The 25018-nt window shown below is 42.6% G+C and overlaps 1 protein-coding gene across 2 annotated transcripts; it reads right to left on the bottom strand.

Moving 5' to 3' along the window:
* Positions 1 to 9378: 9378 nt before the first annotated feature.
* PLD4 (phospholipase D family member 4) lies at positions 9379 to 24759 on the bottom strand. 2 transcript variants are annotated; one of them, XM_042047183.1, is made up of 12 exons: positions 24621 to 24723; positions 23942 to 24125; positions 21638 to 21727; positions 19178 to 19416; positions 18313 to 18496; positions 16791 to 16911; positions 16316 to 16443; positions 15947 to 16147; positions 15401 to 15540; positions 12239 to 12404; positions 11120 to 11216; positions 9379 to 9876 (listed from the first exon to the last, which is right to left on the bottom strand). In XM_042047183.1, exons 3-12 carry the CDS (start codon positions 21698 to 21700, stop codon positions 9668 to 9670), a joined length of 1548 nt encoding a protein of 515 aa, XP_041903117.1. In that variant the 5' UTR covers positions 21701 to 21727; positions 23942 to 24125; positions 24621 to 24723; the 3' UTR covers positions 9379 to 9667. The 2 variants fall into 2 exon arrangements, with proteins under 2 accessions (XP_041903117.1, XP_041903116.1); XM_042047182.1 differs by lacking the exon at positions 23942 to 24125 and having other exon boundaries at positions 24621 to 24759.
* Positions 24760 to 25018: the final 259 nt, after the last annotated feature.

Genomic DNA, 25018 nt, shown 5'->3' with positions numbered 1-25018 from the left:
TGAAATTTCCAAGGGAAGGATAACATCTGATATGACTGATCCTGATATTGAAAAACCAGCTCAAATCTCTGATGCCCAACTTGGTGTAAAGTTGCATAAGCCTTCACTTGAAGTTGTTCTGGATGCACCAACAATGGATCCAAATTTCTCACCAATGGAGGTTACCTTGCCAAAATTAGAAGCAGAAATCCATGGCTCAGATTTAGAGTGCAAGGCAGAGCAGGAAGTAGTTTCAGGAGAGAAGGGTACTGAGGAGAAGGAAAACAAATTTAAGTCATCAAAATTCAAACTACCTTCATTTAGGTGGTCACCAAAGAAAGAAGCTATTGCTCCTTCTCACACTGAGGAACATCTGGAAGGACCCACTTTGTCTACTTTATCTGGAGACACAGGATCTGAATTAACTTTTCTTACTCCTGAGAATCAATACCTCCATGCAGAATTTGATACAGCAGAAAAAGATGGTGTAAAGGTCAAAACCAAGAAGTCCCAATTTACCATGCCAAAGATCTCATTCCCTAAAATTAAGGGTCAGAAAGTCCAAGTCTCTCTGCCCATCCTGGAAACTGATGTTTCTGGACCCAAACAAGAAAAAGAAGTTGTTTCTGTTCAGAAATCTGAGAAAGGGAGTAGTGGAGAAGGGGCAGGACTGGGCATAAAAGTTCCAAAAGTTACAGTCCCAACTTCAGAATTTTCCAAACCAGAAGCCAAAGCTCCCAAAATAGAGATGGATATTAGCATGCCTACAGGTGAGGTCACACTTCCTACCTGTGAAGAAGATGGGTTTACACTGAAATCAGCTGCTGCTGCTGATGCCAGCCTCTCCACCTCAGATATTAAGATGATAACTGAAGGTTCGCTTGAGGTGAAGAGTCCTGACAAAAGCGTTGAAAGAACATCAAGTGAAATTGCTGTGGGTGATGTAGAAATAAAAGCTGAAGGTTCTGAAGTGAAAACAAAAATGTCTAAATTCCAAATGCCAAAGGTAGGAATTACACCTTCTAAAGGGAAAGGGTCAGAAAAGGATGTTGGTCAATCTAAATCAGAAATCAAGGTTCCCCAACTAAAAGCAACAGTAGAAATATCTGACATTGCTGTTGAAGCACCAAACTTGGAGGTGGAATGTGGCACTGGAACAGAGACTTACAGCCCTGAAGTCAAAATGACCAAAACTGACAGTAAGGCATCAGAGGTTGATGCTCACCTCCCATCAGCTGACATTTCTATTCCAAAAACAGATAGTGATATTCAGGATTCAGATGCAGCAGTAAAAATCAAGGGGGAAATAAAGCAAGATGGAGATGGAGAGGAGAAAGAAGGACATTTCAAAATGCCAAAATTCAAACTTCCATCCTTCAGTTGGTCACCAAAGAAGGAAGCAAGTGTTAAATCAGATTCTGGAGCAGATTTGGAAGACCAAAAGCTTGCTGTCATGTCAAGCAGAATAGACACAGAAATGAAAGGAACTGCAACTGATGATCATGGTAGTGGGCCAGACCTTGATCTGGAAATATCTGCAGGAAAAGCTGAACAAAAAAGTCCAATTAAAAAGCCTCAATTTGTCATGCCTAAAATTTCACTCTCCAAGATCAAGGTTCCAAAATCTCAGTCTCGTTCACCAAAAGTTGAAGCTGATGCTCATCTTCCTAAAACAGAAATAGAGGGCGATGATTCAATTAAGATACCTGATATAGAAAAAAGTCATCCTGAATGGACCATAGAAGGGGCACAAATAAGCATAAAACTGGCTGACACTAAAGTCCACACTCCAGAGTTTTCCAGAATAGAAACTGAAGCCTCTAAAACTGAAATGACAGTCAGCTCAGCAAAGATTGATGCTTCTTTGACTCCCTCAGAGGGGAGTTTTCAACAGCTTGACTTAAGTTCTACCAATGAATATAGCATTCAAAAAACAAGTATTAAGCTCCCCAAAGGAGAAGCTTCAGTTAATTTGAAGAGCCCTGATATATTAACAGAAAGCTCATCAGTTGTGGATGGAAGACAAGTGAAATTGGAAGGTCCTGAAGGGAAGATTAAAATGCCCAAATTCCAGAAGCCGAAGTTTGGAATCTCCCTAATAAAAGGGAAAGGCCCAGAGACAGAGATCAGCTCTCCAACTATAGAAGCTGAGCTACCCCAGCTAAAAACGACAAATGAAATTGCTGACATTGCTGTGGGAGTTCCACAGTCAGAACCTACACCTGATATGGCAGATCCTGGACTAGTTGATGATAAGATAAAAACACCCCAAGCTCTGATGGGTGGCATTGAAGATACAAAGGTAGACATAAGCACCCAGTCAGTGTCTAAACCAAAGACAGAGGGAGTTAGTGAGAGTTTTGAGGAAAAGGAAATCAAATTAAAAGAACATGAAATAAAAGCTGGAGAAGTTCAGACTGAAGAACATCAGGGATGGTTCAAAATGCCAAAATTCAGAATACCTGCATTTGGCAGGTCATCCTTAAAGGAAAAAAAAAGTGATGCTGATATTGAAAAAAATATGGGAAAAGCTCAGGAAACTATTCCTTCTGCAAAAATACAAACTGAAACAAGTATTCCTGAAAGTACCTTCTCATTACCACATGCAGTTGCTGAAATTACTATTGGAAAAGAGGGGATTCAAAAATTAGCAGATTCTGTGAAGAGTTCTGATGTTAGCTTGCCAAAGATGGAAGGAGATATTTCATCATCCACAGAAAGAACAGATAGTAGAGTGAATATTCCAAAAACTGAAACTTACGAAGACGTAGTTAAGTGCAGTGCTGAAGGACATACTTCAGATATCACAGTGTCTGCAGCAGAGTTGTCTAAATCACACGCAAGTGCTTCAGAAACTGACAAACACAAGAGTTCAACAAATAGGTTTCCTACATGTACTCTGACTTTTCCAGAGCATAAAGGCAAATCACAGGACATAGAAGTCCCAAAGGTAGAAAGTTCCATGAAGTTAGAGACATCAGGATTAGGAGGCAAACCATCATCAACTGAAATTACTCTGGATGAAACACAGAAGAAAATACATGTCAGTCTTCCAAAGGAAGAGCTAGATATTCAAAATAAAGAGGCAGCAAGTAAAAAGGGAAAGATAAAGGGTGAGGTGAAAATCATAGGAAAAGACTGTGAAGAAAGTCAATTAAAGAAGACTTCGTTTACTACAAAAGGATCAGAAGATGGTACTTATGTTACTGCTAAGCTGGAAGATCTAAAGGTAGAAGTCCCGACAGTGAAGACAGATGTTAAAATTACTAGAGTAGAACCTGAAATGAAATTTCAAGTGAAAAGTGTTGGAAAGGATGTGTCTGCAGGAGTGGAAGTGCAAGTAGAAGACAGAGCAGAAACGAGTAAAATTAAAGCATACAAGTTTAAGATTCCAAAGTTTGGAATGTTGCATTCAGAAATCAAGGGGTTTGAAGATGATACCAATTTTCCAAAGTCAGAAGCTGATTCAGCACCTAAAAGTGGAATAGGCACAGCAGAAATGCAGTTAAGAAAACCAGAAGGATCTATTGGCCTGAAAAGTCCAGCTCAAGATCATACGGAAGCATCTGCCAGAGTAACAGGGAAAACAATGGACCAAACACAAGGTGTCCCAGAAGTAAGTGTAAGAATTCCCAAACTAAAAATACCAAGATTCACTTTCAGAACTCTCCCAATTGAAGCTGATGTTTTACTGTCAAAAGTGGAAACAGATCCAAAGGGCTGTAGTACTGACATTGAAGTAGTGCAACTGCAAGCAAGCTCTGCTATCCCCAAAGAAACACCAGGAGCTCTAGAGGGGGGTATTCAAAAAGCAAAAAGCAAAATCGTTACGCTGACTGAACCTGACATTAAAACAGCACAAATGACAGCTACCATAGAGTCCTCACTCTCAAGTGCAGGGCAAGACATTCATTGGTCTCATATAGAGGGCCAAGAAGTAAGTGAGAAAGTAGAACCTGAACATGTTGCTATTGAAAGGTGTGAGATTTACACTACTGAAATACTGAAAGAATCAGAGATTCTGTCATCAGAGGTCAAAACTGCTACTTTGGGATTCTCATTGCTCAAGACGAAGTTGCCTGAATCACACAGTGATTTAGAAGTGCTGGTCCAGCAGCCATCTCCGCCAGGAGGTTCGTCAGTGAGAAAACCTACAGGTGCTGGTGAAAGCCTCGGAGTGGCAGCACAGAGAACTGCCAGTGCTGAGCTTAAACTATCTGACAAACCACACCATGAGTCTGAAGAATCTAGAGGAAAAGTAAGTTTGACAAAGTTAAAAACATCTGCTGCTGAAGTAAAGTGTTCCAGTAAACTTGAAGAGAGTTTTCCTGAAAAATCACCAGAGGGAATAACAGCAGCTCCTCTCTCTAAAGATGAAGATGTAGTTGAAGCAGTGGAAGGTGAAGAAAAAGACATAACCAATGAGAAAGAAAAGATTGATAGTAAAAGATCTCCTGGAAGATTCAAATTTTGGCTTCCAAGTATTGGCTTTTCATCTTCTGGGGATGAAACAAGCACAGATGCAAAACCAGAAATAAAAAAATCAGTTCCAGAAGATGTGAAACCTGCTGACACATCAGATGATTCCTCTAAGCAGGCTGAAAAAGCTGGATGGTTTAGACTTCCCAAGCTTGGTTTCACATCTCCTTCCAAAAAGGCTAAGTCAGTTGACAAAGAAGAGGTGGGTCATAAAGAGGGGAGCCTCTCAGATGAAGACAGCCCAACAGATAAACCAGATGTGTTTTTTGATGCGCAAGAAAGCTTATCACCTAAAGAAATAGGAGAGGGTGAAAAAGCTGAAATTGACGGGGCCTCATCTATTGTGACATCTTCAGCAAGAACTGAACTAATCTTGTTGGAGGAAGAAAAAGATAGTAAATCTAATATTGTTGGAGATAAAACCAAATGAAGTTGTATTTTCTCAATCCTCAATGAAAACAGAATCATCCATATGTACAGAAGAGAACGTTTTCTTAATTTTCTACTAACTGAAAATTAAACCCCAAAGCTGGTTTCATGAAAACTTGAACAGAATTCACCATATATAAATTTTCAATTACATAGATGTACTAGATTGTACACTAATAAAAATAGTGATTTCTCCAAATCTACCCCAAAGGCAACAATTATGACAGGCACAGAGGAGCCCATGAGTCTGTGAGCAAAGTCTGAGTAGATACCTGAACCATGAAAGTAAATCATTGAAAGCCTCAAGGACAGCAAAAGACTTGTTAAATAGGCTTCTCAAAACACACCAGTTATATTTAGATTACAGATTATTTCTAGAACGGGTTATAAACTAGTACTATGAGAACTATACTTACCTGTTTAGATTTTGGACTTTTTTGATCTACTTTGCTTTGTTATTAAAATGTTTTTCTTTATTTCAGCTAAGGTAGTATGTATATTCCACAAACATTCTAAAATACAAAATAAGAATTAAATACTAGTGTAGAGAGACTAATGCTTTGCCTCTTCCTCTCCTCTCATTTTTTTATTATTGTGGTGGGTCATAGTTAGCCTTACAATAATTAAAAAAAAAAAAAACAGCGAAAACCAACAGATTAATTCCAAGACCAAAAAACATGTAACTAAATCATGTTTGTAAGATACCAGAATAAAACATGCTTACAAAGAATATTATTCAAATGTGGATAAATAAATTTTAATGTATATACTTATGGGATATTTTAATGCTTTGAATGATCTGCCACACTGGTGGAATTGCTTCAGAGATTTTCTGGGAAAGGAGGTGTATATAATTATTTGCTTCTTTGTTTATATTAATGCTTCTCTCAAGTGCACAGTGAAAACCAGAGTGCATATGTGACAGCCTTCACATGTACCATTAAAACACTCTGTATTCTCAATTCACAATAAACTCACCATACGAATAATAACTTGAGTAGTGTGAGTTACTGACATTTCTGATTCTGAAAATGCCAGCTTAAATTTGCAGAAGTTTGCATGTACTTCACTGTCTGCTGAGGTGGATGATTAATGACAGCACAGTTCCAAAATATAGGGGTAATGGAGACTTTTCACTCATTACAATCCCAAACCGAATCATAGAATATGTTGAGTTGGAAGGGACCTGTCAGGATCCTTGAATCCCGCTCCCAGCTCTGCATAGGACACCCCAAGACTTACACCATGTGCCTGAGAGCACTGTCCAAAGGCTTTTTGAACTCTGTCAGACTTGGGGCTGTGACCACTACCCTGGGGAGCCTGTTCCAGTGCTCAAACACCCTTTAGGTGAGAAACGTTTTCCTAACATACATCCTAAACCCCTCATGACTCAGCTCCAGCCATTTCCTCAGGTCCTGACACTGGCCATGAGAGTGAAGAAATTGGTACCTTCCCCTCCATTGGCCCTCATGAGGGGGTTGAAGATCCCAGTGAGCTCTGCCCTCAGTCTCCTCCAGGCTAAACAGACCAAGTGACCTCACCCACTCCTCATATAGCTTCCCATCCAGACCCTTCACCATCCTTGTGGCCTCCTTTGGATGCTCTCTAAAGTCTTTTATTGTGGCACCCAAAACTGCTCACAGGACTCCAGGTGAGGCTGCCCCAGTGCAGAGCAGAGCAGAACAATCCCCTCAAATACAAAAACATTTTCCCAGGGGACTTTACTCACTAGTTCCCTGAGCAACCTGAAGTCAGCTCTCCTCCTGTCCAGAACTGAAGTTTTGCTGTCCCTTTTCCTCCTGTCAAAAGAGATTTTAAACTCAATTTCTTCGTGGTCACTGTGGCCAAGTCTGAACCCCCCCCAACACAGGTTTCAACTATTCCCACACATCCTATCACTGGATACCAGGAAGAAAGAATTGGCACCTCCCTCTCCACTTCCCCTCCTCAGGAAGTTGCACCACCACAGTGTACCTTGCAACTAAAGCCAACTTTCCTGGCCCTCTGCAGAGGTCTATGAGTCAGTGCCCATGACCCAACAGCTATCCTTTAGGGATTATGGGGATATTCATGACTGATATGGCATAAATGGTGGATGAAATGTTTTCTCAGTACCTGGATGAAAGCAACAAAGGTATGTTTTCTCTGGAACAGCTGGGAAAGGAAAATCCTGGGCAATGGCAGGGAGAAATGAGAACAGATAGTACTAAAGCTTTTGGAACAAGCTGGTGTCCAATGTGTGAAGCCAGGTGACTTTGTGGCCTTGTCAGTAGTCATAACCCATGGAGCCAGCTAGGTTCTGTCTTGCTGTCGTCTGCATTGCTGTCAGCAGTGCTGTAGCCACAAGGCACTGCACCAAACCAAGAGCTTTCAGAGATGATCCTACTGGGAGAGCAGTGCAGCAGTCCCTCCTGAAAGCCACTCTGGTAAAGCAGGGCCAGTTCACTCACCTCGTAGTCCCTCACAACACAGGTACATGGGATGAGCTGATCAGAGGAGAGTATCCATGCTCAAGAGCCAAACTAGTGACTTTTTTCTAGACAGGAATACACCAATACTGACAAAAATCTGAACAGTCTGCAATCAGACTGGAAAATCATAGAATATTCTGAGTCAGAAAGGACCCACAAAGTCCAGTTCCTGGCTCTACACAGGAAAACCCCAAGAATCACACCACATGTCCACGAGTGTAGTTCAAATGCTTCTTAATGTGACAACTTCCCTGGGGAGTCATTTCCAGTGGCCAGCCACCCACTGGGTGAAGAACCTTTTCCTAATAACCAATCAGTCCAAGCATGATGCTAATGGATACCACTGGAGGCCCAGCTTAGGTTTGGTACAGTCCTTAGCTTGAAGAAATCACAATCTAAATGAAAGAGACAAGTAACAAATGAATGGATAAGGGCTATTATTAACCCTGTTTCATAAATGGAAAAGAACTGAGACTCAAAGCCTGCTTATAATTTACATGATAGTCTACATTTCTAATAGAAAACAAGTAAATAAGAATCAAGGTATGAAGGGGCTTCAAAAGTCTCACAAGAAACCAGGGAAATAATCTCAAGTTCCTCTTAGATCCAGTTCATTGTCTTAATTGCAAACTCCCCACCCACCTCCCCCACACATAAAGGAAGCCAAAAGTGGTATCAGTAGAGAAAATAGAAGAGCACTCTCCTAAGCATCTATTTTTCTTTTATAAGCCAAACCTTAATCCACATGAGGCTTATATGGCCATAAGAAAATTCTGCCAGCTTGTCCAGAAGCTCTGTCCCACTGAACAACTAATCCAGCACTGTCAGATTTGAGCTCACAAGAAGAAAAAGAAGTTTTCTTCTTACTCCTGCAATATCTATCCCTGCCAAAACAGAAAAACACATCTTGGAGTGCCATCTAGAGGAAGGCACTCCTCTACAGAAAATGGTTTTGTTGGTTGAAGATGTAAATTCTCACAAAGATTTTCAAGCTAACTCTAGTAAGGAAATAGGGGGTGAGAGCACAAAAAGCACCTGCATGTTCCTCAATATTTTGGCATGTATATGAATACTCACAAAATTCCAGTGATATCTGTACATGTAACTACATGGCTTAAAAAATCTGCCACAGGGACGAGAAGCATTGATTTGTAATGATGGATAACATACTCCAAGGAATCTTGGAAGTGTCTGAAGAGATAGCTAAGGAGCAGCATGGAAACCAAAACATGGAACATTGATGGGGGTCATCTCCAAAAGTCCTTATTAGTATGGGGATTTTTGTGTATTCACAGAGGTGTAAATCAGTACCTAAGTCAATGACTCCACTCCCAGTGTCAGGCAGAGGTGCACAGCCCTGGCAAGGCTCATGGAGCTCCAGCCCAGTGTCACTCACACCACTCACAGCTGGTGCCCTGCTCTCCTTTCCTGTCACTTCAGAAAGTCACCCAGGGCAGAGCAGTGGTGGATACAGATATAAGGCACCAGATGGCTCAGGGTTGTGGTCCCTGAGTGACTGCAGAAGGAAAGGCAGCCCAGAAACACCACACTACTCAGGGCCAGCACCAGGGCAGCCCAGAAGGAGCAAGGAGGCTCTTACAAGCACTGCACACAGTGCAGGAGGAATGCCCTAGCCACAACAGCACCCATGTAGCAGCTTTGCTCTGCTCCCCCATCCTGTTTGCTGCACAAGACCGACACGCAGACACATCCAAACATCCCAGACTTTCAGGATTCCAGGGCAGCTGAGTTGGAAGCTGGCCCCAAGGTTTAAATCCCAGATATTTGTCTCTAGCAGCTAGCCTCAACACTTAGAAACAGGTATTTCCCTGTATCTATAATTCCTAAATGCTTTTAAAAATCTGCCCTTGCTATTGTAGGTGATCATATACATGGCTCAAATCTTAAGGTGTCCAGGAGCTTATTAAAAATGTTTAAACACATGTAAGCAAACACCATTAATGGAACATTTAGGTTGAAATATATAGTTTCCTAAGATAAAATAGCACAGCAATAATGATCTGTGTCTCTGATGTTTGCTTTAATATAAGACAGATTGCCATACAACACCGTATGCATTTCATTAACTCTGGGATGAGGTAATCACACAAAAAAATCAAACATCACACACTGACTAATGGTTTTGCAGGTAGAGTCAACTATCAGAAATTCTCATGTCATCAATATGGACACCACAAGAAAGTGATTTCTCTGACAAAGACAAAAAGAAGAGAGTTCCTTGATTTGCACGGAAACAAGATTCATATACATTTTTTTGTTTCTATTTTAAATGTATATCTCAATTCACTTCAGAGTCTGCCTCTCCAGTTACAGTCTTTCTGTCCCTGCACATCTTCCAGATTCACTGCATATTTGGAATTCCAGTCTCGCTCAAAAAGATCTTTCAACTGTTCCTGGACAGGCTGTTGCCTTCTTTGCGGGTTGGTTGAATTCTGTTTGATAATTAGTCCCACGCCAGCTGTATCAGTGAAGTAGTTTTCTGACCAATTGGAAGTCCCTATGCAATGGAAAAGTAGCTGATTAGAAAACATTCATTTCTCAGTGTTCTGTTTGATCTCTGTGCTTTGTTGATTTGCTCTATGACTGCAAATCTCATTAGGACCAACAAGGCAGCAAAAATCAGGTCACCTCCTTCTTATACCAGACCTCAGGTTTCGGAAACCTGGTATTAACTGCAACCCTGAAGGCTCATAACCTTCTGATTCCTTACAGCCTGTGACAGAATGCACAAATCTACTCATAAACATGGTAATAAAGTGCAATATTTGAGGGGTAAAAGGGGTAAAAGCTGGTGTTTAACATGGGTGTTTAAAAAGTCTTTAATGGACTTAATTCTCTTTACTTGTTAAAGGAAAACAAAACGAGAAACTAGACTCTTAATCCGTAAACCTTCAGGAGCTGTTCTGAGCTTGACATGCTTCTAAACCAGGCAAAACTGGGAATCTAGCTGCAGACATTGTCTAGGGCTCCCTCCAAAGCTACCTCAATTCAGAAAATCAAGCACTGTGAAAAATACACATTTTATCACTTAGCATGTCTCCTCATGATCTCCTTAGCCAGAAAAATCTGTCAATTCCAGAAGGTGCTTAGGCATGAAAACAAATTACGTGCATATCTGCCTTCAAGTATGAAACAAGTTATTAAAGTATTGAAGGCAATTGTAGCTGTAAACCCTCAGCCAGTTGGAAGATCAGGTTATTTGCTGGTGTGCATTGCTGGGAGGATGAGCTGGCCGAAATGACAGAGCACTTTCACATTCCCTTTTTTAGGGTTCCTAATAAAAGAGTGAAACGTAAACATCGTCCCAGTTTTCAGAACAGTTGACATTACTGTTTTCTCATTTCCTTTCCTAGAGTTCTGTTCAACAAACAGTGCATAGAATTAATTCCTCCCAGCAGTTCCTTTTTATTAAAGCACGATAATGTTATATACTGGAGCACCAGCTATCCCAGCATCGTTCTGAGCACACGGGCTGTGAAATTCCCACTGTGCTTGTCACAGGCTGTGCATTCAGCCTTGTCATGCTCTGTTCCTAATGGTTCACAATCATATGAAATAATCTCTTACTAAACTTGACCTACATTATTGTCTTCCCTTCACATCTGTACTTCTGTACCTACAACACACTTTGCTTTATATGGCAAAATGAGGTATTTTTTACTCTTGCAGCTGACCCTATCTCAGTCTCAGTCCAGTAGATCTGGAGATACTGTAAGTATTTGGAATAATGGAATACATACCGATGTAGGCTACTTTATCAGTGACCATGTATTTGTTGTGATTCACTCTCCCATGAGGAATGTTTGTGTGATTCAGAACAGGAACAATGAAGAGTTTCTGGAGGGAGAGAAATCAAAAATATAAACAGAAATACTAGAGTGAGGAACAGACTTCATGATTGGACAGTGCATGTTTTCTATAGTTTCAAAGAATATAGTATGGGAAGAACAGAAGAGAACATACTGCACTCTGTTATTAAATACACCATAAAAGAGATTTTACTCCTATCCAAGAAAACTAGCAAACAATACTTCCACTATACATAAAATTGGATAAGCAATTGAGATCAGATACAGATAATGTTTGCTTCACAATGTTCCATTAGTGGAACAGCTATTATCATTACAGGGCAGACAATTAGATGCAGTTTTAGGCAGCTGTTTAATAGATCTGCATTTACCACTGATTGCTGCTCTTATTTTGTGTGAGAATGGGCTGATCACAGACACGAGGGGTACTGCAGGCAACTATAATGCCTAACTTGTTGTGTTAACTCTTACCAAAAACTACATTTTTGTCCCTTTTTAGTTTTTTTTTCTGAAACCCACGCCTCCTTCTGTGGTGTCTCTCTGTTGTGGTTACTGCATCATGTTGGGAGCATTCACACCATCCCCACTCCACTTGATGCATTCCAGCCTAATGCCTATGTGTGCAATATTTAGTGTTCAAAAATAGGTCTATCTATATAGGCAGAGAGCAGATCTCTCAATTCAAAAAAACTGATAGCAATTAGACCCATTTAAAGTACTCCATGCAGGAAAAGGTCTCTGAGAGGACCACTAAGTTATCATATAAAATGTTACTGTCACAGTGCTCAGCAAAAGCAACTGCCAGGATAATGTCTCAAGTGCCACAGCCAGGCACATCCCTGATATCACTCATAGCTTGAAATAGCTGCTTCTTCAAAGATTATATATTGGGCCTCTTTTTCACAAGAATGTGAAGCAGTCACTGCAAAAACAGACAACCTGCTTCTCTAAAAGCTAATATTTGTACACACAAACTGCAGCTTAGTCTCAAAAACCAGTATGGGGCCATATCCTCAAGCTGTCTCTCCAAAATCAGGTTTGTTATCATACCACTTCGACACTGATGTGGGCATGTGGGTTGTTGAGAGCACGCAGGGACCTCAGATAGTGGAGCATGGCTGGGTCAGTGTATGCCCAGCAGCTGACCAGAAGCCGGACTTGCACTCTGTGGTTGAAAGCTGCACGTCTCAGGGCGTTGTCAATGGCTGGCCAGTATCTGCAGAAAAGGAGGTGCAAAAAGGGATATTTTTTTAAACAGTTCAGTAGAAAGCTGTGACAATAAACTGAGACTACAAGTGATGATGCACAGATGGGATCTCTGATGTCTAGTAAGTAAAGCACTTGTGGCTTCCCTGGAGGTACAAACAAGATTTCTGCCTTCTCCCAAGTCCGTTCTTTTCACAGAACGTGTTTTGAGACCCCCAGACTCTGCCAAATTGGGGTGAAATTCCTCAAAAATTTAAAGCTTAGTAGAGTGCACATACACAGATACAGCATGGTTTCACCATGCTCATTTCCTAGGAAACTAAAGATAACGATAGCAACTCCAGGGTAAAACCTGTTCGTACAGCCCAGAGTAAAAAGGGCAGTGCAGAGCCCGGAGGAAAGTCTAAGAACCATTTTGCAGAATGTGGCCTTTCCAGGGCCCTGGAGACTGTTTCCAGTGTTTGCAGTGGTCCTGTGCCATCAGCCAGTGTGGGCAGGCTCTACCCCTCCCCACTCCTCCCTGCCCTTGTCATGTGTCCCCAAGGTAATGGACACGGCTGTGCTCTCCGTGTTCCCTGAACAGGGGAAAATCCATTTTCCTGACACTTGTGTTGGCAGGAGCTGTGGGGAGCATTTTTAACATCCTTCACCCAGCTACACAACACTAAGAGCTGGACAATGTACATCCCAGGGCTAGTAACTCCAAACCCCCACATGGCATTTTCATTCCGTAGATCCTAAAAAATGCTGCACGGAGGGAAACGACCATGTTTAGTACAGATTGGAGGGCTGATACAGAGAGAGGTCTAGCATTTGCTCACAGTCCCATGAGCAATGATGAATTAATTTGCCTAACTTAATCCTTTTGGTCTTATGTACAAAGGCCTGAATTATCTAATCCTCCCCTGTGCATCGTCCTATTGCGATCAATGGCCTGGCCACATGCTCTGAGGCTCAGGCTTGACTTATAGACCCTGAAAAACTTGGAAAATCATGCTATTTGAAATGCAATTTTTGAATGGTTTCAATTTTTCAAATATATCAGTTTCCAGTTGATTAACACTCAGGCATTAGACAGCAGCTTTGTTTCCTCTGCCTCAGCTGCTGGAGGAACCTAACCTGAACTAATCAGCTTCAATTCATGGCACTACAGCTGGTTGCTGTGGAGATAGCCCGAGGCCCTGCACTGCTTTCCCTGGGCCTTTCAAACTCGTTTGCATCTGATCAGCCCTAGATGTCACAAACTGTGGATTAAGCCTTCAGATGAAGAATAAGGAGTATTAACTCACTCAATCCTAAGGGGGAAAAGAGACTTTTCTGGGCTTATTCTTGGCTAAAATCAGAAGATGAGAAACCCAGAGACTCAACCATACAACACAGAAACTGAAAATCCTCTGAGCTGTTTGATTTATTAAATATATCCTCCAAGTAGAAGCTAGTCTTGAGATTTTGTTTCTTGGACAGTAGAATTATCTGTGTCTCTCTATTATTCTAAAATCTTCCCCAGAACAAGCTGTTGCCCCAGCTGAACAACAGAGGCTTTACACAGTTGTGACAGAGGACATAATGCATGGTATCATTCTGGCTAAGTGGCAGTCTAGAGCTTACCCTATTCAGCAAGTCATGTTGTACATAATTATTTCACTTGAACTTCTTTCTCAGATTATTTAGATGGTTGGTAAACTCAGAAATGTTATAAGCAGATAATTCAGAGCATTTGGTTGCATGTAAACACCCTAATTCAAGCATATCTAAGAGGATTTGGGAGTCTTAGTGATGCCCCATGACTGACTAACTTTCCATGTTGCTCAGGTTTGGGTTCATGTGCAGAGTCTGCATCGTTCTGCTGTGACCTTGGGCAGTCTCTGGGACCGTGGCAGTGGTTCACCACACGCAGGCTCAAGGCCAGGCTGGATGGGGCTTTGAGCAACCTGGTCTAATGAAAGGTGTCCCTGCCCATTGCACAGGAGGGGAGAAGCTGGATGGTCTGTAACCCAAACCATTCTATGATTCTGTGATTACTCCAGATCACCACTATCACCTTCTCTCTGAAGCTGCTGCTGGAACTTAGGTGGAATTATTAAAAACAAAACAAAACAAAACAGAAACCCCCAAACAACAACAACAACAAAAAACCCCAACAACAACAAAAAACCACCAAGCCCCAAACAAACAAAAAACCCCAGGAGTTTCTTTTAGAGGCTGTTTCAGCTCTCACTGCAAAGGTCAGGACAGTCAAGAACCACCCTCTAAAAAATGGGTCAAGTGCACCAAGCAGGAAATAGAGCAGGAAACCGAGACTCTTCAGAAGTAAAGGACATCAAGAAAGAAAAACAGGAGCAAGAAAGGAGAGCACAACAATGTTTTCTCTGAAAAATCTGATGTCAGATATATTTCTGGTGTTCCCTTTCCCCTCTCTATTCATAAAGCTGCTGTGTTGAATTTTGGAGGATGCTGTACCTGACTGTCCCTAGTCTGGCACTTCACAGCTTTCCTGCTGTGCGTAGAGCACAGGAGGCTGCTCTAAAACACCAGCAAAGCACACAGGTGTTGGATACTATCCTTCCTGCAGCATCAGGATTGGACTCACAGAATCCTAGGATTGTTAAGGCTGGAAAAGACCTTTAAGATCATCAAGTCCAACTCAGCCCAGCACCAGCACCATGTTCACCGCTAAACCATGTACTCAAGTGCCATATCCACAGATTTTTTAAACACTTTCAGGGATGGTGACTCCCTGGATAGTCTGTTCCAATAGTTGACAACCCTTTCCATGAATTTCTTTTTCCTAATATCCAATCTAAACCTCCCCTGACACAACTTGAGGCCATTTCCTCTCATCCTGTACTTTGGTACCTGGGAGGCACAGTCCATGGGATAATTGTGAATGCAGAGCAAAGCCTCAGTTCTCTCCACTCTGAATATTTTAATTGCAGAAGGAAGGGAATCATATTTTTTTTCTTTATGTAGTGCAAGTAACTGATTTGCTCAGGATTCAAATTGTACCTTTTTGGATGAACGAAACGGCTGGTAGGGAAATATTCCATAACAGAAACATAGACAAACTTCTCTGCCTGACTGATAATACTGAGTATGGCATAGAGGTCATGGGTGCGACCTTCTGGACAAAATGCTGGAGGGGAAGCCTGTAAAAAAAAAAGAAAACACATAGATCAGTGATTTAATTAATTTTTTTCTCTCAGGCTTCGACTCATTTATGTTTAGACTTGTCTAGTTTTCATTAAAATATCACAAAACACTTGAGATGGACCACCATCTTTCCTCATGCCTTCCATGTCCTGCTGGGTCAGATACTTATTGATACATTGAGCCTACAGGTGACTAAAAGAGACCTGCACACTGTTCCTGCCATACAATTTGACAGCTAATGCTGGGGTTATCCCTATTCTTTGAAAAGTTCCAGAGAAACCTAAGGAACAAATTATTATCCACCTGGAACACAAGCAACTGAGGAGGATTGCTGAAGAACCTTTTCTGCTCAATCCTTAAACACAGCTTACAGTCTGTCATGTTATTTTCAAAGGTACTTACAGAAAAATAGGTTTCTGTCAAGATTCCATTAAATTCTACTTCCAGAGGCCGACGATTGTTAATGTGGGTAGAATAGTTAAGAGGCCAAGGGAATGGGATGGTTGCATTAGGATATCCAACATCCCAATAGGTACTAAACGTTTTCCAGAGGTCTTTGGCCAAGCAGCTGCAGTTATACATCACAGCACCAAACTCTTTCACCTGCAAAGAGAGCAAGCTGTGTCACAGCCCCAGAAGGAGCCACCTCCAGGGCTTTCTTTGCTGTTTCTTCCACACTGGCGATATTTTACATTATTACAATTTTTCTCTCTTATCTGCGAGGACATGAATTTTCCCCCAGATTTTTGAATATGCAGCAGCAGAGGTTACCTGAGATAAAGATCTCCAGTCCATGTTTGCACTACCAATATATACGTGTTTCATGTCTATTATCCAGAATTTGCTATGCAACACTCCTCCTGTCAAATGTCCAAAATCAATCTTTTTCACGTGAGCGCCTAAAGAAAGAGGGGGAGGGGAACAAGGAGTTTAGATATAGCATGGAGATGGTTCCTTGACAGCCAGAATATGTCTGCATGTCTGACTCTTGCAGGTAGTAATAACTACCAAAATTCACAAGCTCTCATTCCTGGAAACACAGTAACTTCTAAAAAATACACAAAATGTGAATTTTCAGGAAAATCCTAAAGAGACACAGACAAAAAACATGAATTAGTGAACAGATAGTGCTTATCCTGTGAACCCATGCAAGCACCACACCAGAAGAGGCCTTGGAGACCAGTTTACCTAGGTGCCCTTTTACAATATGGAAGCTCTGAGTGGATCACTGAAGGGAAATAATTACCTTTTTCCGCTAAAAGCTCGAGGTCCCTTGATTTTGTAGCCAGAGTTGGTGAACTTGCTGCAATATACAAAGAGACATTCTCTGCGAGTAACCTCTCAAACCTCTGCAGAATATCTTCACCCTGTGTGGTACATTGTTATTTTTTAAATTTTATTACAGAATGTTTAGTAAGATATATGCAAGTCCAGTGTTACTAATGGGTGCTTCCTTTGAAGAACCCCCGTGCAAAGCAGGTCAGAAATTTCACCTATTTCAGGAGTGTTTCAAGTAAAGAGGGAATAAAGATTTTGATCCAATGTATGAATCAAAGTTTATTTTCTGTCATTTAATGCTATTAGATATAAGGTTTAAAAGTATGACCATAAACATCCCAGAGTTCAAAGGTAAACATCCCAGTGAAAATCAGCTGCTGGACCCTGATGCTCAACAGATGTGTGGGGTCATTTCTCCCTGAGGATAAAGGTGACAGAGACTGTCCAACACTGAGCTGTCCCTTAGCAGAGACAGGGCTCAGCCTTACATCTGCCACTTTTACTTCTTCTCGTGTGCAGTTAATGGCACCTTATACCACCAGAAACACCTAGGGAGGAAGATAAGGGGAGCAGCCCCAGAGCCCATGAGGACAGTGAGGAAGATGTGCCAGGAAGGAGGCAGAGACTGGGCCCACAGTAATAACCAGGCCAGCATGTGGTACTTCAGCAAACAGCAAAATTCCCGACACAACTAAGCTCCATTCCTGCCTGAAACAGCATGACCTTGTCCCATCTGTTTTTCAGAACAGTCCCCCAGACCCTGCTCAGGATTGTCTGGGAGTTTGCTAGCTGCCACAGGCTGAAGTGGAGCCAAGGGACAATTAAACATGATGGGTGATTGCAAGGTGAGGCTGTGCCATGGCCTCTGTCATTTATTTTTGGTGGTAGAGGCAGAAAGGTCCCGCAGGAAGCCTGACCACTCAGGGTGCCCAGGAGGAGAACCCTGCAAAGGAGAGGGAGCCTCCTTAGCTACTGTCCAATGTCCTCCTTAGCTGTCCAGTGTCATGGCTCCAGGACAGCTGCCCAGTGGGTGGATGCAGGTCCTGTGTCTGCACACAGGGGAGAGAAGCCTCTGCAGCTGTCAGAAGTCCCTGAGCAGTCTTTGCTTCCTGACCCTTCCCACTAACCAGTGGGAATTGGCACCGTCACTCGTGTACACGGAATCCTGTAGGCTCCTCAGCTCTGCCACTGCCTGCCCCTTTCACAGGTCAGCCATCCACAGAGTGAATGTGGGTTTGAGGCTGACAGCTGCTCGCTCTTAAAACAGCATAAAAATACTTAGAGACATGGGCAGAGCCCAGATGGAGTCTAACTTGACTGGAGGAGGAAGGTTGGAGTGTTGCTTCAGAACAGCATGGAAAACCTTCCTGGGTTTGCAGGAGGAGTCAAGCAATGTCTCTGGGAGACAGACCACACAGCCAACCTGCCCTTTGCCACATGTACATGAGGAAAAACAACCACAGACATGCTTGTTGTTGATTTTACCTTACCTGCTTGGAAGAGGAGTCATTGACACTGATATCCTTCCCAGTAAGAGACCAATAGAAAGAAGCTACATGAACTTTTTCCTGGGCTAGATCAAGCAGTCTCTTCCAGGCTTGGTACAAGGGTTTGGCTGCGGTGCTGTTTATCTCAAAGGGTAAGTCATAAGGAACATTTTCCACAAGTTCAAAGCTGCAATGGCAATTGCATTTTGTGAAACAAGTGACTGTGACCCTAACAGGACACCAAGCACCTGTCAGGCCACACAGTTGGCCATGCTGCATGTCAACCTCCACAGCAAACAAACTGAGCTGGACAAACAGGCTGGGAGTGCTTTCTACCCCTAGTTTTTATAGCCAAGCTTATATTGTACAGTGTCCTCCCTAATTCAGCAAAACAGCTTCTCAGTACCCACTCTGAAATCTGTTTATTTTACCATGCCTAAGATATAGAGAAAAGCAAACCCCCTTAGCTGGATGTCACTTAGGTAACTCTTCACCCTCTCCCAGCACAGATATTCCCTGCCCCTCCAGCCTCTGAGAAAGGCTGCTTTGCCAGCTGGTCACTCTGCTGCCTCCCACTGCTGCCACAAAAGGAGGATGGCCTGGAGGTGGCAGAGGAGCAACCAAGCTGAGCTAAACATACAAGCACAGGACTGGGAGAGGAGCTGTGACACTGCCCCTACTGCCCCTCACAGCAGGCAACTACCAATTACCCAGTGCCTAAACAACACCCCCACTCTTCCCAAATTAGTGGTGCTTCATCACTTATGATACAACAGGAAGAGAATAAAACCCTTGCTGATATTATCAGCACTGTAACTATTTCTCCATCTGGTGATGACTTCTCCAAGTGCCATCTAACCTGACTCACCTGCAGGAGTCATTGGATCTCTTGGTGTCCTCCTCAGTTATTGTGGTTCTTGGGAGATCTCTGTAGAGTCCTTCTTCCTCTGGGAGATCTCCGTAGAGTCCTTCTTCCTCCTCCACCTTTCTGTAAATGCTGACAACTGCTGCTTCTTCTCTGTTAGGATCAACTGTGCTGTCCACACTCATGAAGTAAAGAGCCATCAGGACAAGACTAAGCATCAAAATTGCCCCTAAGATTTGAAACTGGAACAGGACCCACAGAAAAGAGAAGATTTAAGTGATCACCAAGACATTGAAGCACCACCTAATGGATGACTACCTGTGCAGGTGAATAAATCACAGTCTTTGAAGAGGAGATTTGCTTGCAGCTACTAGCAGATGGTGTTCCTAGATGCAGCACTGGAAGCGAGGAACACCTGTTCAAGGTCTGCTTGGATGGGGCCCTGAGCAACCTGATCTAGTTGAAGATGTCCCTTCTTTCTGTGGGTGGTTGGACTAGATGACCTTTAAAAGTTCCCTTTAAACTCAAATGAGGTGCAGTGAAAAGGACCAAAACGTGCCAAAATTATTCACATTGAAATCCCGAACTCAGGGAAGAAAGGTAAACAAAGAGACAGGAGAAGATATTGAAGAAATGAAATGCTAAAAGAAAGAAGAGAAAATTCTGAAACAAAGTGAAAACAATAAAAGCGAATGGGATGAAGTGCAGTGAAATGGACCGAAGCTTGCCCAATTGATCCTCATTGAAATCACAAGGTTTCATTTCAGGAAAGGAAATGAAACCTTGAAATCAGAGAACCAAGTGGAACAAACACTCTGGAAAGGAGATATGATAAAATAAAATGCACTTGGGGAAAAAAAAAAGAAAATTTGGAAATGGATTTGGGTTGGTTTTTGTGAAGACCGTGATTTTAGTTCAGTTTTTTGGTTTAATTTTTTTGTGCCAACATATCTATCCCTTGTTTTTTCCCAAGCCTTATGATTAATTTGACATTGATTAACTTTATTTTTGCACAAGACCAATGGATGTTCAACAAAATTTCTACCAAAATCAAAATAAGGAAATTTCTAACACAAGATTAGCTGTGGGATCAAGCCAAGCATTACCATAAAAAGGAAATTTATGAAGTCAGGAGAGAAAAAACAGTTCAGAAATTGTCAGAGGCAGAAACACATTTTGTGGTTTCTGAACATGTTCTGGTTTTGTCTTAAACCTCCCTTAAGTGAAACTACACAAATCTTAATTATCTGTGTGAACAGTATTCCCATGTCATTCTAGTGTGGTGAGTTAGTTTCGTTTCCCTTTTGCTGCACTTTTATTTTTTTTCCTGAATGTAGATGGAAAAAAATAAAAATAGCCTGGCTACCTGGTAGATTCAGATCTGCAGTCCAGCCACTCACATGCAGAAAAGCATAGCACCAGTCTCTAAATGCTGCCCTGTACTGAGCAGGAAAAACAACCAACCACGCATGCAGATCTATTTCCCCCAAATAATTATCATGTCTGGCTCCCCATGGCAATTCTTGGGAGCTGGGACCATCCACCACCAGTGACAGGCAACATGCACTTCAGAGCTGAGCTTCTGAACTTCCAGGCAGGAGAATCGAGTCTGGGGTGGTCGTGAGGCACCCACCATAGCCATAAATCTGAGCTCCCAAAAGGGCACATGGGAAAACTCCACAGAAATCACTTGCCTCTGGAAGTTTCTGTTTCAGATTCTATGTGGATAACACGTCTTGTTTTTAATTTTGCTCTGCTTTTCTCAAAATCTACAGTACTGACATCGATTTCAGGCAGTGATTTTATCATAAAATAAATGATCATTTATTTTATAAATAATCATTTTTAATAATTTTTATTAAATAATCATTTTTAAATGATTATTTAATAAAAATTAAATAATCATTTTTAAACTATCTACTTAAATTTTGACCCTCTGGCTTGTTCTCTGCCTCATCAAGGGCAAAAAAAACCCTCACTCATTTTTAACAGCTCTGCATTTCATCACATGAACACATTAGCAAGACTTAAACATTGCCCAGGTTTTAGAAGACATTTCGAGGTAAGAAATCTATTTTGAAGTCACATCGTAGCTGTCACCATGCTACACACTGTGATGTCCAGGTACTCTGGGCATGTTGAATAAGTGAATAAATGAATACATGAATAAATGCTGTGCCAATGGTGGAAGTGAGGCTGTTTGTACGAGCATGATTTCCTTGTCCTGAGCCAGACAGAGCTGCAGGATTTAGCTCCACATTACTCCCTCTGGGCAAGGTTTGATCAGTCTACCGGATAAATCAATGAGAGTTTTGTCACTCACTTGTTTACAAATAGGATTGAAACCTACACAGATTTCTGAAATGGGCAATAAGATCATTCTTCTTAACCTGTTATTTCTTTTCAGAAATGTCAGCGCAATCTCAGTTCTTGTAGGCAAATGTGGTGTATCCCAGTAATTACCGTTTTGACGTCTTTTTGATTGTTCACGCCTAATTTCATGTTGGAAGACTCATTAAACATCATGGATGTTTTTAATCCTTTTTTCACAACCTGAAAAACAGAAATGTATGCAAAGGGAAAAATAAAGCTTTATGACAACATTTGTGTATAGCCAATTACAGACAAAAAGTGCAGGTTACTGCCACTGCTTTACGCAGTGCTCTGAGATTTAAGTATGGATCTGTGCAACATCCTCCCTGTATTATGGGTCTTGAGTGACATTAACAGATTCCAAAGTGACAGAGAGACAGGTCCCTGCAGTTTTTCCCCATTGCTGTCTACACACAAAAATCCCTGCAGTAATTAATGTGTAAACAACTGCATGGCTGCCTCTTCCAGCCATCCTTCAACACCCACCCAAACATATTTGCCAACAAGCAGTAATTAAATGCAGAAGCTGTGGGTGATAGTGTGCAGCATCAGTCTCATCTTGCATGTGACTCTGTCAGGCTCCTGCTCTCTTCCCGTGCCTGTGAGTTGTCTTCAATGCCAGCGTGTCTTCCAGAAGTGACTCTGTTAAGGGGACAGGGACCAGGCTGAAATACAAACTCCCCTGTTGCGGCCATGACTCTAGAAAATCAGTTGTCTTCTTCTCCTCCTCAGACAGTATTTCTCCAATCTTGTGTTACCACCAGCAGAGGCAACCGTAAGAGCAAATACCAAAATATGCCAAAACTCACAGCAGATGGTCAGGCAAGGGGAGTTGGCACTTGCCTCTTTTACCTTCTCAAAAACTTGACACATGCCCAGCAGGTCATGAATCATCCCTGCATTGGCAGAGGTGAATTTACCCCACAGGAGCCAGCTGACATTTTTCATTCTCAGAAGCAAGAAGCAGATCCTGGGGTACAGCAGATCTCAGAAGGTTCTACCAGATGATACCACCACCTGCCCAGTCCCTGAACAACTGCTTCAGACCTGTGAGCTGCTGGGCATTTGCAGCCTGGAGGATGAACCTGCTGCAGTGCTATTGGATATGCAGTCGCTCCAGGGGTGGCCACACTCAACTTTTAGGTAGGAAGGATCCTGCTAGACGTGTCCCATCCATCTTGCCATGTGTTCACAGCTGTTGTCACCTGAACTGGGTGGGTTTATGGTGTCTGCCTTCCCCCAGCAGTAAAGCAGCATGGCTGTACATGTTCCATGCTGCATCCAACTCCTGCCCACTCCACCTTTCAGTATGGATGCTGTGACTGTGTGGAACAAGCAGGGGTTGGACACTGCCCAGACACAGCCCCAAAGGCTTCTGTGGGACCCAACTCACAGGTACTGGTGGAGCTGAACCACAAAGGTGGAGGATGTCTTGGAAGACAGGGGAGGTGGGTCTGAAACAGTGACTTGGGGAACACAGGGGTGTGAAAAGGGAGGGCCTGTGGTAAAACACCAGACGAGAGAGAATGACAAAGATGGAAAAGGTGGACAGGTAAGAAAAGGTATAAACACTCCTGCTTAAAAGCATACTAGAGCTGCAGAGCAGAAAGCCATGTTTCCATTTCAAGACCTGCTTGTTGTTATCAGCTGTAATCACTGTAGCAGGGCCCACTTCCCAAAGCAGTTTTACTTACACTTTTCACTGTCACTTCCTTTTGCTGCCCCAGGCTCAGCTGCAAGCTTTTACACTAGACATAGTTACAAGTGCACGCAGATAAACATCCCTTCTCCCAGACCCAGAGAAATGGAGTGGCTGCCAGCAGTGAAGGACAGTTGGCCATTTCCATACCTCTGAAGTCCCAGTTCATGTTTTAAGCACAATATAAAGACCCACTGTCTTACCTCAAAGAGCTGACAGTCCAAGCAGGTGGGGGATATAACCTACCACACAGTGAAAGTGTGTGACAGCAACACACATGAGAGGAAGTGGTCACATACCCACCCAGAAAACTTAGTGGGAAGAAAGGCAAGAAAGAGCAAGAGAGAAGATGTGAGAGTTGGGTGGGAAACTGAGGCAAAGGAATTTTAAAGGAGGAGGAGAAAGGCAGCTGACAAACAGCAGCAGCCCTTCAGGCTGGGCCAGGAGAGCCTACTGAGGCTGCAGGTCACACTCCACAGCCCGTGGCTTTGGCACAGATAACCCAATCAGCTGGGCTGGCCAGGAACAAACAGCCACCGTGGATACTTCTCATCACAGAACTGGAGATGAGAGGTGTTGCCTTGTCCCTCTGGCTCCTGAAGTCACATTTGGTAACCCAGGCAGTGTCTTGTTAAGAAACTGCAGGTGTCAGTGCTCTTAGAGCCACGTGATGGCCTCAGACAGATGGAGCTTACCAGAAACAACTTGTTTCGCTTCTCTTTTTCAGCAACAGTTACAAAATGTCTTCAAAAAGCAGCATTTTTCTTAAAATATGAAGGTGAACAGATCTCGTATGTGCTGTGATAGAACCATCTACATTCTGTTCAAACAAAGCCCTTCTTGATGTCTTTGACTGGTGATGGGTTGGAGTCCCACCTGCTGTACAGAAGCCATGAGAACTGCTCTGAAACAGGCAGTTTAATTTTCAAGACGGAAAACATCACAGACTCAACCAGAAATCCTAAGAATAATATTGTAGCTAGTCAGCAATTAACTCTGGCTCCCTCGAAGCTTTCAGGGATCTGCCAGCTGCCAATTTCAACGACTGAAGTTCAGCCAAGAGCAATAAATACAAGCACTACTTAGCATTGCTTCACAGGCTGGGACACCAGCTAATGCCAGTCTGCTGAGTACCCACAGGACACTGCTGTTTATAACATTAAGGTTGCTTTCTCCTTGCCTGCACAATACCTCTTGGTACTTCTTCACCAGAAACAAACTGTGTCAGACTTGGAATTCCAAACACAAGAATGTGATTTTTCACTATACAAAATCCTCCCCAGGAGCTGTTTGAAGTTCCTCAGACAAACAAGGTGCATTCATCTCTCCATGGCCACCCCCCGCTCTCTCAAGATGATGACAAAATGTACTTACCATCCTGGAAGGTCTCCTCCTGTGCGGATGTCCCACTGCACTCGGATGTTACTCCCAGCCTTGTGTACAAGAGGCAGTGCTCAATGCCCTTCATCAGCACATTTGTTCAGGGTTCTTCTTGGTTTTTTCCCCTCCTGCTGTAAATCACTTCCTCTTAGACACTGAGTTTCACAACATGCACTGACAGGGTGCTAAGTTACCATCCAGTTGTTGTGACCCAGTTCTTAGACTCCAGGTCCTGATCTTCACCTGTTTGCCATAACTTGCTATGTTGGATGGCAAAGCTCCCACTCAGTGGTGTAAAGTCAGAGTCCAGATCAGCATGAGAAGATACTGTTTGAAAGGACTGCTCAGCTTTGGTGCTGTTAGCAACCCAAACATGGCACTATTCTTAACTG

The sequence above is a fragment of the Corvus kubaryi genome, unplaced genomic scaffold (genome assembly GCF_017639235.1).
Source record: "Corvus kubaryi isolate FWS band 111438036 unplaced genomic scaffold, C.kubaryi_AGA036_p1.0 66, whole genome shotgun sequence".
NCBI classification, from domain to species: domain Eukaryota; kingdom Metazoa; phylum Chordata; class Aves; order Passeriformes; family Corvidae; genus Corvus; species Corvus kubaryi.
Note: the sequence above shows the minus strand (reverse complement) of the source record. Positions and strands in the feature narration are given on the sequence as shown.

Excerpts from the sequence above, each read along its gene's own strand:
- PLD4 (XM_042047182.1), bottom strand. Across the intron at positions 16,444-16,790 it reads CGAGCTTTTAGCGGAAAAAG|GCGCTCACGTGAAAAAGATT; the intron begins GTAATTATTTCC and ends CTCTTTCTTTAG. Across the intron at positions 12,405-15,400 it reads CGTTTCGTTCATCCAAAAAG|ATACTGGCCAGCCATTGACA; the intron begins GTACAATTTGAA and ends CCTTTTCTGCAG.